The sequence below is a fragment of the Lactuca saligna genome, chromosome 4 (assembly GCF_052625555.1).
Source record: "Lactuca saligna cultivar CGN05327 chromosome 4, ASM5262555v1, whole genome shotgun sequence".
NCBI classification, from domain to species: Eukaryota; Viridiplantae; Streptophyta; class Magnoliopsida; order Asterales; family Asteraceae; genus Lactuca; species Lactuca saligna.
Genome location: NC_136420.1, coordinates 310,188,437 through 310,202,928, shown reverse-complemented (window position 1 = coordinate 310,202,928; position 14,492 = coordinate 310,188,437). Strand labels below are relative to the sequence as shown.

The following is a 14,492-nucleotide window of genomic DNA, read 5'->3' as shown; positions in this document are numbered from 1 at the left end:
GTTGGGACTCAAGGTGAGCAAAGGGATGGCCCAGAAGGGAGAAACAACAAGGATGGGCGGATGTACAAGAATTTCTTGGGTGCGAAACCACCAAGCCTCTCAGGAAGCCCAAAGCCGGTTGAGATTATGGATTGGATCTCTGAGATGGAGATGGTGTTTGAGAGCTGCAGCTGTAATGAGAAACAGAAGACTGTCTTTGCAGTAAGATAGCTGAAAACTGGAGTCTTGAGCTGGTGGAAGCTATTGGCAGATACGATGCCACGAGGAGAAGCCTTAAGGATGTCGTGGGAAGAGTTTTTGGAACAGTTGAAAATGCAATACTGCTCGGAGATAGATCTGATAGACCTAAACAACGAGTTTCAGAACCTGAAGAAAGGGAAGATGAGTGTTGATGAGTATGCCACCGCATTTACCGAGAGGATGAAGCTATTTCTCTACTTGGTGCCTACTGAACTCTCCAAGATTGATAGGTTTGCTAACGGACTGCCCACTGACTTTGGTCCAATGGTCAAAATGGAAACTACCTTGAAAGCAGCTGTTAGGGCAGCTAAGAACGTAGAGGCCCAGATAAGAGAAAAGGGTCTAGAAAAAGATAAGGCAGGAGAGAAGCGAAAGTTTGAGGGATCTTCTAGTTCGAACAAGGAAAGCAAATTCTCAAAACTTGGAGGAGCAGATGGAGGTGAAACAAGATGGTGTGATAAATGCAAGAAGAAGCATGGTGGGAAGTGCAACGAAGAAGTGACTTGTTACAAGTGTGGGAGGACGGGTCACTATTCCAAAGACTGCACACATAATGACAAAGTATGCTACAGATGTGGAGGCAAGGGGCACATGTCCAGAGACTGCCCAAGGAAAAATAAAGCAGCAAGACCAGAAACGCCACCAAGGCCAAGGGCATTTCACATGATCCTCGATGAAGCAGAGAACCATGCGAGGAATCAAGAATGAGGACTTCTTACCCGAAGATCGGATTATGCAGTAGCCATAGTTTCGTATGATGTAGCCTAGTAGAGGCATAGTCTAGGGTGAACTTGAACACCTATGTAATAGTTTCGAGAAATAATAAAATCTTCGTTTTGTTATCTGGTGTGTGAAATTGTTGTGTGATTTGTTGCATGGTGACTTGGGAAACTGCGAGACAATACTTGGGATGAGTATGAGTGGGTGTGAATGGTAGTAGAGGCCTATACTACCGGAAGCACAGGACTCACACTTGGATCAGGGAAAGTCACAAGGTTACCAAGAAGCTAGTAATTGATTTCATTTTATTCAAGTGTGTTGTTACCATTGTTTCGGTAATGACTAAGAAGATTGTTGATATTCCGACCCTAGTGGTCATATCAAATCGAGTCCGACTACGATGAGTATGTTGTGTGGTTCAGAGAACCAAGTTTGATATAGCGTCCGACTTAAACCAAACGATTAAAATCAAAGCGATCAATAGAAGTATCGCGCTCGTTGGTAGCTAGAAATGCTACATGTTAAAGTATGATTATATCACATTAGAACATGAAGGAAGGCTTAGTCTGTTTTAGAATTTAAGAGACCTGAGTCTAAATGTGCATCACATGATGATAGGCCATAATTTGGAGTCTAATCTGAGGTAGAGAGCTGGTGCACGATCAAGTATTGCTTACAATCAATAAGTCTAAGAGATAGACTTGAAGGAATAAAGAAGTTATAATTATTACCTAGGATGAAGAGATGACGTATGGAGTCATTATACGATCCTTGTTTCGTTGATGATTCCAGGACGTAGTCATCCTAAGGGAGAGATAATTGTAACGCCCGCAAATCCGGGCTAGTCAAATTAGAGGCAATAGGGGTCGAAAACGACTTTTCGAAAAAAGATTATTTAGAATAAATAATCTTATCCAAGTTGTAGAGTATGTTACAAGGTTTTCGTACATATAAAGAACGCCGAAATCCGAGTTATAACGAAGAAGTTATGACCCGTTGAAGTTTCGCGACGGACTCGGCACGATACCGGGAAGCGTAAATAGTGAATTTATAATAGAGCGAGATTTAGCCTTAGAAATCTAAACAAAAGTCGTAGAATATGTTAAACTAAGAACATCGATAAAAAGAACGCCCAAATCTGACTTCGTATGAGGAAGTTATGATTTTTCTAAGATTTAGCATAGTAGTGCACAGCCCGAAATCTGAATTTTAGATCGGTCGATTTTTAGCCGACGGGATCTAAATGAAAGTTGTAGTACTCGTAAATACCAACGCGTGGATATAAATAACGTCGATAATAGAGCTCATATGCGAAAGATATGGATGAAGCTTAGTCCCTACTTTTCGAGCGCGACGAATTCGATACAGTTTTGTAAATCCGAGATAGAATGAGAATTAGCCAACGAGGTCTAAATGAGAGTTGAAGATCTCATTAATAGGAACTCAAATGTAAAAATACAGACAAAAATGGGGCTCGTATGTGAAAGTTATGGACGAAGCTTAGTCCCTACTTTTCGAGCGCGACGAATTCGATACAGTTTTGTAAATCCGAGATAGAATGAGAATTAGCCAACGAGGTCTAAATGAAAGTTGAAGATCTCATTAATAGGAACTCAACGGTAAAAAGACAGACAAAAACGGAGCTCGTATGCAAAAGTTACGGACAAAGCTTGGAGACTACTTTACTATACACTTCCTATAAATACAAGGGTGAACTCCTCATATTTTCTTCACACCATAAGCCTCTCTTTCTCTCTCTAACTTCTCTCTAGCCTCCCTAAACCCCTCCCAAGTCTACGGAACCTCCCTAGCACGAGAAGAAAGCCCCGGAGTGCCCGACGGCTCCGAGAAGAAAAGCTTTCGGCTTGGAAACGCTGCTCCAGCGAAGCCCGATTTTTAATAAAAACTCGCTGTAAGTGAGCTACGCCTATACTATATTTAATATAGATTTTATTTAATTATAGTAACATTATTAGGACCTTAAAATAATTATTTGGGCTATTATTATGAGTTATATTGAGTGTTATTTAACGCTTATATAATAGTAATAATAGCTAGACTATTAATTAGTCGTGGTTAACGTTAAAAACTAAACCCTAGTGGTATTGATACTAGGTTTTGTCGAGGAAAATTGTTTTGAGATAACGAAGTGCTGTCTGAGTTCGGAATCACCACCTAATCAGGTGAGTGCATAGTCCCTTTCATCTTACACATAGATATGAAGTATTTTATATAAACTACGTGCTATGTGTGCATATTATCTGAATACTTGCTGTCTATGCTGGATGAACGTTTTATACATGTTTTAAAGGATTTAAACTGTATACGTATTTTATATACACGAATATGTTGGGTATGATGATGGGTAGATGAATGATGAGAGATAGAAGATGACGTGAGTATACATTGGCAGCTATAGACTTAGTGCCTATGGGACAAACGCCGGTAGCTATGGACTTAGTACCTGTTAGACGTTGGTAGCTATGGATTTAGTACCTGTTGGGAATTGGTAGCTATGGACTTAGTACCTATTAGTTACACACTGGTAGCTATGGATTTAGTACCTGTAGGAATTAGTAGCTATGGACTTAGTACCTGTTGAGCACTGGTAGCTATGAATTTAGTACCCGATAAGTAAGATATAGCAGCTATGGAATTAGTGCTTTACGAATGAATATCGGCAGCTATGGATTTAGTGCCAGTCCTATAACCCTGGAAGTAAGGGACTTTGGAATAACAAATGCAGAATAGATGACTCTTAGGAGTAAAGAAGATAACGGGGATGGGTAATTGGGTTAATTGTTTGATGATTGAACATAACAATTATATTATTGTGGCACTACTAGAAAAAACCCTTTAATGACGCGCAAACAATGACACGCGGTGATTTACGATACGCAAAAGCGTGTACCCTTAAAATAATGTCATCTCTTCTAAAATTTGAAGGATAAACGATACGCTTTTGTACGCGCCCTAGAATTAATGTCCAACAAAAAAAATTAAAAACACGGAGGGCACTTACTTAAAAATGGGCGTCGTTTAGAAATGTCGCTTTATATTTTTTGAATGAAAGGCGCTTTCTCCTCTTTTGCAGCGGGGGGAAACGAAAATCCCAAAAGTTTGAAAGGCCGCCATTGTTCTTCTCTACCTTATTTCCATCGTTCTTTTTTTTCTCTCTCTCTCTTAGTCTCTCTCTCTCTAATACACAAAAAAACCCTAATATCATCATCAATCCTCTTTTCTCCCACAACAAAATCGTAATATCACCAAATCTCTGATCCCGTCTTTTGAACTGATCAAACCCGTAGGGGTTCTCGATTTCTCTATGTTGATGTGTGGTGACACGAACAAAAAAAAGAGTGTAGCGCCTCTACCTTTCAATTTCATTTGTCGGTTGCTTCAAATCGACTCTTGCTTTCTCTCTCATAGGGGTTTCTTTATGCGTTCCCTTCACCTCCGTTGATGTCATTTTCCGACTCACCCTCTGTTAATACTATCTATTAATAGCTTTAGTCGTCAGCTCCTGATGTGGGTTTCAATACTTCCATCTCAAATTTCTCTTCCATCTACAATATTTCTTTTCGACGATGAAGGTTTCTCATGATTTTTTTGTTGTACTTACAAGCCCTAGGTCTTGATGCGTGATGCGTGCGTATCTTGCACCTGATGCATCCCCTCTCCCAGTACCGATCAAGCTTCGGAATGATTGTTATCCCTCCACCTTCCCCTGCGAATACGTTCCCACCTCCCATAATGTCAAACTCCTAAAACTGCCTCCACGATTGATTGAAGTTTTTGTCGGTTAGTCTTGAACCGAAATCAGTTCCACGATTGATTGAAGTTTTTGGAGAAATCTCGGCAGTGAATTTCGTTGAATTCTAGTTCTGAAATATGAAGATTTTAGCTTCGAATCTTATTGAAATGAGCTGAATCATTAATTGAAAATTTCCAGCAAAGTATGGATCTAAATAAGAAGCGAACCAAAACCTTGAAGGGGAAACCGAGGTTTTCAGATTTCAATTTAGTACCGGATGATTGGGGAGCTGATGTTCATCCATGGTTGAGTGTTCTCGCCAAAGCGTATCCATTCCTGGAGGAGCTGCGACTGAAGAGAATGACAGTTTGCTACTCATTGCAGGTAAAATTTCTACTTATATTCTCGGTGTTAGAGCTAAATATGTTCTCCAAGGTGCATCAATCACTTTATCTGTTCAACAATTCATATGAATTTGTCAAATTAGGTTGATATTTTAGCTAAATATGTTCTTGATTTATCTTTTGACCAAAATTTCTAAAATCTTGATGAAACTTTTTGTAGATATTTGAGTTGAGTTCAACAGAAGGGCCAGAAGTTGGTCTTTATCTATTCAGAAGAGTAGCTCATTCCAAAATTCTTGTATGTGGAGGAGATGGGACAGCAGGGTGGGTATTGGATGCAATTGAGAAGCAAAGTTACGTTTCACCCCCTCCTATAGCCATTCTACCTGTTGGAACTGGGAGTGACTTGGCTAGGGTTTTGAATTGGGGTGGTGGTTTGGGGTCTGTAGAGAAACAAGGATGACTTTGTATGATGTTGCAACACATGGAGCATGCTGCAGTTACTGTTCTTGATAGGTGGAAGATTTCTATTGCTAATCATAGGGGTCGACCTCTTCGTGCCCCAAAATTTATGAATAATTATCTTGGTACGCATAATTGCTTTCATTTGTACGCTTAATTGCTTTCATTTATTGTCGTGTTGCATTTATTCATTAGGTTATTGTGAAAATTGTTCCTGTAAAACGTGGTCACAAGCTGAGAATCACATGGCCAATGACACATGGCATTGATCATTACATGGAAGGGCCAAGTAGGTATCTTGGACACTTAATTGGTCATGAAGGAGAAGGATCCCTCTTTTATGTCTTGAAGAAATTGGGTTGGGCAACAAGCTTGTCTGCTGGTGAATCAAACTGGACTGTGGAGTTCTCTTTCTTTAAAGTGGTTATTGAATTAACTGATGTTGGACATGGTTATTGTTTCCAGTCTTCTGTTTCTCTCTGTGTGTGTGTTCATTTCTTTCATGATTATTTAGATACTGACATCATTTGTAATATATATTTCATGAAAACACCAGCAAATGCTGAACATATAATTAGGCTCCTTTTCAAATACATTACACTCTTGCAGTGATATGGTGTTTGCAAGTGGATCTATGATGAGGTACCTGAAAATACTAGAAAATATTATCATATCATGTTCATACTCTTTTTTTTTTAAATAAAATCAAATGATGTTATTTTGTTATATGATCCATATAGCTTTCTGCAATCTGTGAGATGACTTTCCATTATCAGGACAAGATTCCTCTAATTGATTATGTTGTGAAATTTTCATCAAATATGCAGGTATTTGCACTTTTTATCATATTTTTGCTTTACTTATTTGAATAATCATTTTGATTTTGAACAACATTGCAGTTATACCCTTCAAAAGATTGGCTAGTTGGATCATCTTTACCTTCCACTTTTTCCCCCTGAAGTTATTCAGTCTGCACTAAGTGAGATCACACCAAACAATGTAAGGTAGCGTATCATCTATCAATGAGTTTGTTAGTGCTGGCTAAATTTATATGATTTCTCAGTATGCCCTTCTGGTTCCAGAAACATTTGGGAGTCAACAAACTTTGATGGACATACTGAGCTAATAGAGCCATGGTATGGAACTGCATTTTCTGTTGAAAAAATCACTGGCTCCACCATTTAGGTATTACTTTTGACTTTTCTTTACATGTGTTTGACTTTGTAATCAGAATTATTTATAATAGCACATGTGTAAATAAATTATAGGAATGGATGAAAAGAGCTCCTGAAGAAGACCTACATTTTCCCTGTTAAAATCCCTAAGTTTATAATGTTCTTGAACATTTTATGCAACATCTAATCATTGTGTGGCATTGGATATTGATATGTCGATGGACGTTGCTACACATGGGGACGAAAAGACGTGAGTTCATATCATTTCTTCGATCAATTATTTACAGATTTGATCCTCCTGCATCACATGATATATATATAGTTGAACATTGTTACTCAAATGTTTTTTTTTTAATTATATGTTTGCAAAATAAATAAAGAGGAATTCACTACCTTTTATGCCCGGTTCTTCTTTGATCGGAATTGAGTAAGCTTGTCCCTCCATTGTGCTGTGTGAAAAACAACACTTAATGAGTTAAGCACTTGATCTGGAGGAAATGACTTAATGGGTTAAGACAAAAAGTAAGAAAAAAATACCAACATCTCTATAACGTTCTTCAACAGCAGTAATAAGCATGTTTCTTACAAGATTAAACTCCTTGGTTTCAATACAAGGCTGTCCACTTGGTCTGTATAATTTTAAAAAAAAGTTTGTTTATATAATTAAAAAAAAGATGAAATATGGGTGTGTTTAACTGTTTATAGTTTATACCGATCAAGTTCTTTAAAAATTAAACCATTTGGAGAACCCTCGAATGAAACCTTTGCAGATTCAACAACCTTCATCCCATCACTATGTGCCAAGAATTTTTTCACTTGTATTGGCACCTAAAATATATAATATTAATAATAGTGTGGTGTTCTATTTTTCAGAGAAACTGGATGACTAGCTAATCCAAAGGCTTCCATTTACGGATTAGTCGCCTCTTCCTCTTTAATAAAATTAGGGCTTTCATCAAGAAACCTTCAATTGCAGTTGATGACTCAATATTTAAGGGTCCTACTCAGGTATTTTGTTTTCCCAAAACATGAAGTGAGACTGAGAGCCACTTGGTATAAAAAAAAATACATCTTTTCTACTGCAGTGCCAGAGAGTGTAAAAAACAACTGACCAATTAAACTGTTATCATTTCCAAGATCCTTGTTCTCCTAAACAAAAAGATTCAACATTTTATAAAATTAACCAATTAATGTAATGTAGTACATATTTGCTAATGATTTATATGAAAGAAGGTAAAGTACCACTTTGAGAAATGGTTCCAAGGCAGTCTATTAGTTCTTCTTTGGTCATTCGAATACCAGGATCTCTACAATAAGGGTAAAAAAAGGTTTATAAATCTCTTGTAGAGTTGTATTTTATGAGGAAAGATTCAAGAATGAAGAAAAGTAAGTAATCTTATGATATTGTGATTGTCCCTTTTTCTGGATCAGGTTTAATTTGGATTTCAAGCTCACCAGCATCTCCAAGTAATGAGGGATCCGTTACACTTAAGAATATCAGCTTATCAAGAGCATCACTTGCATTACTAAAAGAAGGTTTCTTGTTAGAACTTTTGTTTTTAAAAACGATAAAAGATGGAAATCAAGCATGAAACATGTAGACTGTAGAGATGTTTTTACATGTAAATTTATATATTGTAAGAAATATAATTGTAAGACATTAAATTTTATGAAATGGATTATATTTTTTGTATATGATATTTTATTTTATATTGTGAGGCATTAAATGCAAATTTAATTTGAAAATTAGTAAATCTATAAAAAATAATTTTTTTTAACATTTAAAATTATGATACGCAAACATGCGTGTCATCTTCATTTATGACATGGCCTTTCTTGACAGAGGCTTTCTTGATACGCATTGCGTGTCATTAACACGCGCGTCGTAAGGTTACGACACGCGAATGCGTATCGTCTTCCTTTATGATAGGGCCTTCCTTGATACACATTGCGTGTCGTAACCGCGCGTCGTAAATGCGCGTTATAAATGCGCGTCGTAAATGCGTGTCGTCTATAGACGACGCGCAAAAGCGCGTCGTCTCTCTTTATGACAGGGCCTTCCTTGACACGCATTTGCGCGTCGTCTGAGCGTTTTACGACGCACAATGAGCATCGTAAAAGGCCTTTTTTCTAGTAGTGTGGGTTGAAAACCCTATGTACTCACCAAGCTTCCCAACCTGACCCACTCAGTTTATTTACATCACAGGTGGCGATATGAAGTGACATTACACTGAGAGATTTAAAGAGATGTAGATCACTAGTGTAAATAATTGTAAGTTCTGTTTATGCTTATGTTTCTGTATTAACGATGACATCCCAAACGTTTTAAGATGAATAAAAATACGTTTCTTCGAAAATATTTTAATAACGTATTTATCGTGTTTTTCTGGGAACAAATTCCGCAACCTTTTTATAAAATGAAGTACTCTGATTTTTATAAAGCATAAACAAAATCGGTCTTTTCTGGCCGTGATTTTGGGGATGTCACAATTAGGAGTTATTGGTACTATAATTTCTTTTTCAAAACACATCATTGTAGTTACGATCTCGTGAAAACATTGATGAATCGTTTGTGTGGAGTGTTGAAATCTTCCCTTAACCGCGTGAAAACGTTCATTATGTCCTATAAATGTTGGGCTTATTATGTGTTGTGTCAATTGTATATGCTATTATAGTCTCATTTACACCTGTTTGGGACTCTCCATCTATGTTTATTACTTTCTAGGGTTAGACTATTTAATGTGCATCCATGTAACAATTAGGGTTAACGATTGTATTGTCCTACCTAACTTTCATTGAGAAGTTCACATTGAACTCTTCTAAAGCTATTCAATGTAATTATTTGACACTATTTGATCTTTATTGTTCTTGTTGTTTATTCACTAACGTTGATAGAATCTATTGATTTAAGTAATTATTGTTTTCTACAATTGGTATCAGAGCAGGAGATAGTGTAACTCATACGCTACTCTTCTGTCGAGTTTTTTTTAAGGTTTTGCATTTTTATTGGATCTTTTGTTATTGTCTTGATTGTTTCTATTGGTTATAGACGTTAGGTCTACATCCTGATTTTTACCCTAAACTCGATTATTGTTTTACACATCTGATTCTATACCAGTCTTGTTAATCTCGCCATCATGCAGCCCGAAGATCCTCATTCTCTTTCTTTCAATCTTTACAATAGTATCAGATCTACTACTAGGATCCCAATCCTTTTCCCACAAAAATAATGAAGTATGGGTGTTGCACTTTGAAGACCATGTTCTTGGCATTAAAGAACATGGTTCAACCGTTTGGCAAGCGATGACTTAAGAGACTTTTTCGCACACTGCAACCAGGAAGGTTTTTAAGACTCAGGCTGGATACAATGCACTTCTTGTTGAACGCACTAATGTTCCCTAGGATGAAAAGGAGAAACTGTTAAGCAATATAAAGACGATGAGAATTATACGGTTTTCTCTTCCTTCGGATACCTTTCGTCATGTAAGTGTATATACTACTGCTAAGGAAATACGGGACAAGTTGAAGGAGTTGTATTCTGGTGATGCATATCTAGAACATTCTTTACAAACAACACTTTTGTCTAAGTTTGGTTCATTTGTTCAGAAACCCGATGAGAAGCTTGATCAAACATTCAATCGCTTCAACCACTTACTGAGTACAATGCTCAAATATAATCTTGAACGAATGGTCATTGAACAGAAAGTGACGTTTATGAATGGACTTAGGTCAGAATGGAAAGAGATTGTGTCCATTGTGAAGGCAACATGAACAATTCAAGAGTTACTCTTTGGCAAAGCTTGTAGGAATTATGAGATCCCATGAAGATGAAGTTACAAAGGAGGTAAAGATTGTCTTTGGTATGGGATCCCTAGCATTGGTAGTGAAGGGAAAGAAGAAGACTAAAGAAGATTCGGAATATAATCTCTTAGATAGTGAAATCTCCACAGAAGAAAAGGCACGGTCGGCCTGAGAAAGAAAATATCCTCAAAGGCCCATGAAGAAACATAAAAAAAAGTCCTTATCATTATTATAAGTTTTTATTTTTAAATATAAATATATAATAAAAAAATTATGCCCCATACAGCTGCCCACTAACATTCCAGTTACCCGTTATGCTTCTGAATTACACGATTTAAAATACACTATTTCAAATTTTAGTGATAGTTTCAAAATAACTCGTCGTAGCAATTTTTATTTAAATGATCAAATCAGCAAGGTAACGAATAAGAGTGAAAAGAGGAGATTGTGGGTAGAGAAGTTAGAATTAGAGCTTACTAGGTCAAAGGATGATGTTATTTATCTCAAGAGAGACAATTTAGCACTTTTGAAACAAAGAAATATTTTTTGTTTGATAGTTAAGCATTTATATTTCAATAATACTCAATTGCATCTTGATTGTGAAATAGGAAAAGGATTGCACAAAATGATTTTGCCTTTCTTGAATTGAAATGGGATGCAATCGATGCAGATTCCTATTAGTGTGAATCCATTGTGTCCTCAGATGACATCTTGGATTCTTACAGAGTTGGACTTGAGAAAATTGAGGAATATATTAAATCCAAAGATCACAAAAACATGTTGAAAGAATTGTTATCTGAAAAGGATAAAGAACAAATCAAATCAAATAATATACAAAAATTAAATTCACTATGAGAGAACTAAATATTAAAAAGACTTTTAATTCTGAAAACATTTCTAAATTTGACGAGAGCGATATAAGTGAAATTTCTATAGAGGATGAGATAGATTGTCCTGCTTCTGTTTAAAATGCTGATGAGCCTAAGAAAAAGTTAATTTCTAAAAATTCAATCGCATCCATTCTTATTGTTGAAAATTAAAGGCTCTAAAGTTTTAAATGAAAAAGCCATTGTTTTTACGAAAGTACAAACAGTTCCGAATCAAGTTTTCATAAAAATCGGACTGAACATAAATGATACTCGAGAACTAACGTCCCTTGTTGATGATGATAATGTTAATGGTTGTGATGAATACTCCTAGTCTGGACCAATAGACAACGCAGACGAAACAAAAGGTCTTTTTGAATTGACCTCTTGGAAAACAAAAGGAAAATATGTTTCGGAACCTATAAATCATGTGAATCGTAGTTACGATAAGGAGGGCAAAGTCGCACGAAGGATATTCCGAATGAGATCTCTTTAGAACAAAACGAAATGCCTATCAAAAAAGAGAAACCTAAATCTAACATTCACAAATCTTCTACTGAAATAATTGAAAAGAAAAGATAGTTGAATGCTAGATATAGGAAGAACTTAAAAGAAAGAAAGCATTTTTGGAGAAACAAGAATTCCAGTAAAGTTTTGTTAATTCAGAAAGAATTTCAAATCAAAATATGAATTCTTCTCCAATTCATGAACCAAAAAAAAATTCCTTTTCAAAACCAAAGCTTTCAACTTCACATGTTTCAAAAGCACATGCTTCAAAAACAACTGAAAATGTAACATCGAAAAATTCAAAACAAATTTTCACATTTTTAAACACATTTTACCAAACACATTTAACAACAAAATCCCATTGTATCATAACTTTGGTTCACAAAAATATTTCCCAAGATCAAAATACATAAAAATCCATGCGTGTGTACGAATCATGCCGACGCCTTCCCGCGATCATCACAGGTACCTGAAACACATAACACATAACATTGTAAGCATAAATCTTAGTGAGTTCCCCAAAATACCCTACATAACACATACTAGCCACTCGAGGCTATAACTCTGTGGGCCCGTGGGCCCTAACTGTGTGGACCCTTTGGTCCTAACTCTGTGAATCTTTCGGTTCTAACTATGATATACTCTGATATACACATGATATAAATCACACAGAAACAATGTAGTACAACACATCACATAATAGCATACGATAATTCTGGCATATAACTCTAATTACCACTCCAGATAAAGTATAGTGAGAAGACTCACCTCAGATGTCTCGGTAATTCACTAACTCGGTAGAAATACCATCTAGCCTCCACCTAAACACATAAAGTAATACTCTCATAAATATAACTCTCATAACTAGACTCCACTCTCTCTAGGCACCCTCAGAAAGGTAAAAGACCATTTTACCCCTCCTTTGGCTCAAAGGCCCTCATTGTTAACTAAACCCTAAAAGTCAACCAAAGTCAATGGTCAAACTTTGACCCAACTCGGTGAGTGCACTTGGGCAACTCGACGAGTCCACCTGTGTCCACTTAACTATTTAGTCCCATTTAACACGTCGAGTCCCTCCCTTTACTCGAAGAGTCCCCATGTAAGAATCGTGGGGCCACCCCGACTCAACTCGCCGAGTCTCAAGAACAACTCGGCGAGTACATGCCATGCACAAACTCCATTGACCTCCTGAGGTCAAATCTGTTCCTCTAATCCATAGATCTGACCTTCCCAAGCATAATAATCACGTAAAGTCCAGACCTTGACAGCCATATATCATCTAGATGGTTTCATTTGGTGATTTAGCCCCAAAAATGACATTCTAAGCTCATGACTCGCAAGATCATTCATAAAGCTCCAAGGGTTAAGGTCTCTGGACCTCTTTGAGTCCAGATCCAAAGCATAAACTCGATAAGGGACTAATTGCTCCACATAATCATCCTCAAAAGAGGTTAGAAAACCCTAACTCTAAGAATCAATACCAAAACTGAAGAAGGTCCGAATAAATACCTAAAGTTGAAGTCTCTGGACTCTGAAACCACTAGAATCACACCTCCTTCAATCTCATCTTGCTCTTGATCACCTTCTTCTTGCTAAACCAAAGATATAAAGATCAAATATGGATTCTCCTTCCTCCCAAACGATCTAGCTCACTTAGGGTGCTCTCAAGGGACTGCTAGCCGCAATAGGATGCTAAGAGTGCCCTTAAATAGGCTCCAACCCCGGAGGATTAGGGTTTTGTTAAACAGTGTGCACTCGCCAAGTCCACTCATGGACTCACCGAGTCCAAATGCGAACCCGAATGATAATCCGTGACCCTAGTCGGCGACTCTAAGCATCAACTCGCCGAGTTCCTTCACAAATTCCAAAAATAAAGTATTAGAATAATATACCTGGGAATCGGGATGTTACAATTCTCCCCCACTAGAATCAGACTTCGCCCTCGAAGTCTCATTCTGCAAACAACTCTGGATGCTGCTCACGCATCTCGCGCTCCGGCTCCCAAGTCAGCTCTGACCCTTTCCTATGTTGCCACTGCACCTGCACCATAGGTACTTCCTTGTTCCTCAGAACCTTGACCTTACGATCTCTAATTGCCACCGGTCTCTCAACATAGTTCATGTCTACATCCACCTGAATATCCTCTAATGGTACCACTACCAACTCGTCGGCTATACACTTTCTCAACTGTGACACATGAAAAGTGTCGTGAATCTGACCCAACTCTGCAGGTAGCTCCAAACGGTAGGCTACCCTGCCTACTATCACGATCACCCTGAAAGGTCCAATATATCGAGGCCCCAACTTGCCCATCTTCCTGAATCGGATCACTCTTTTCCAAGGAGAGATCTTCAAGAGTACAAAGTCACCGACCTGAAACTCGAGCTCGGACCGACGCCTGTCCGCATAACTCTTCTGACAACTCTGAGCGGTCAACAACCTCTTCCTGAGCTGTTATATCTACTTAGTCATCTAAATCACGATCTCCGTACTACCCATTACACGTTTCCCCACCTTTCCCCAGCAAATGGGGGTTTGACACCTCCTCCCATACAACAGCTCAAAGGGTGGCATACCAATGCTCGAATGATGGTTGTTGTTGTAGGAAAACTCTGCCAAGGGC

At 37.6% G+C, this 14,492-nt stretch overlaps 1 protein-coding gene, 2 long non-coding RNA genes and 1 pseudogene across 4 annotated transcripts; 3 read left to right on the top strand and 1 right to left on the bottom strand.

The window, feature by feature from the left end:
* The first annotated feature begins 4,585 nt into the window (after window positions 1-4,585).
* Window positions 4,586-5,521, top strand: LOC145040859 (diacylglycerol kinase 1 pseudogene; annotated as a pseudogene). Its single transcript, XR_013679907.1, has 2 exons — window positions 4,586-5,098; window positions 5,279-5,521. The product of XR_013679907.1 is annotated as a diacylglycerol kinase 1 pseudogene (transcript).
* A 7-nt stretch (window positions 5,522-5,528) lies between these two features.
* On the top strand, window positions 5,529-6,694 carry LOC145039452 (uncharacterized). Its single transcript, XR_013679811.1, has 6 exons — window positions 5,529-5,645; window positions 5,716-5,971; window positions 6,077-6,162; window positions 6,261-6,347; window positions 6,420-6,524; window positions 6,603-6,694. It is a non-coding gene; the product is annotated as an uncharacterized LOC145039452 (long non-coding RNA).
* Window positions 6,695-6,812: 118 nt separating this feature from the next.
* LOC145039449 (uncharacterized) lies at window positions 6,813-8,388 on the top strand. The gene is made up of 3 exons (XR_013679810.1): window positions 6,813-6,945; window positions 7,569-7,703; window positions 8,127-8,388. It is a non-coding gene; the product is annotated as an uncharacterized LOC145039449 (long non-coding RNA).
* Window positions 7,092-7,517, bottom strand: LOC145044269 (bifunctional nuclease 2-like; the record flags this gene model as incomplete). The annotated part of the gene is made up of 3 exons (XM_078993148.1): window positions 7,092-7,144; window positions 7,233-7,324; window positions 7,408-7,517. Coding segments are annotated over 3 exons (255 nt in total), but the record flags the coding sequence as incomplete, so codon positions are not given.
* Window positions 8,389-14,492: the final 6,104 nt, after the last annotated feature.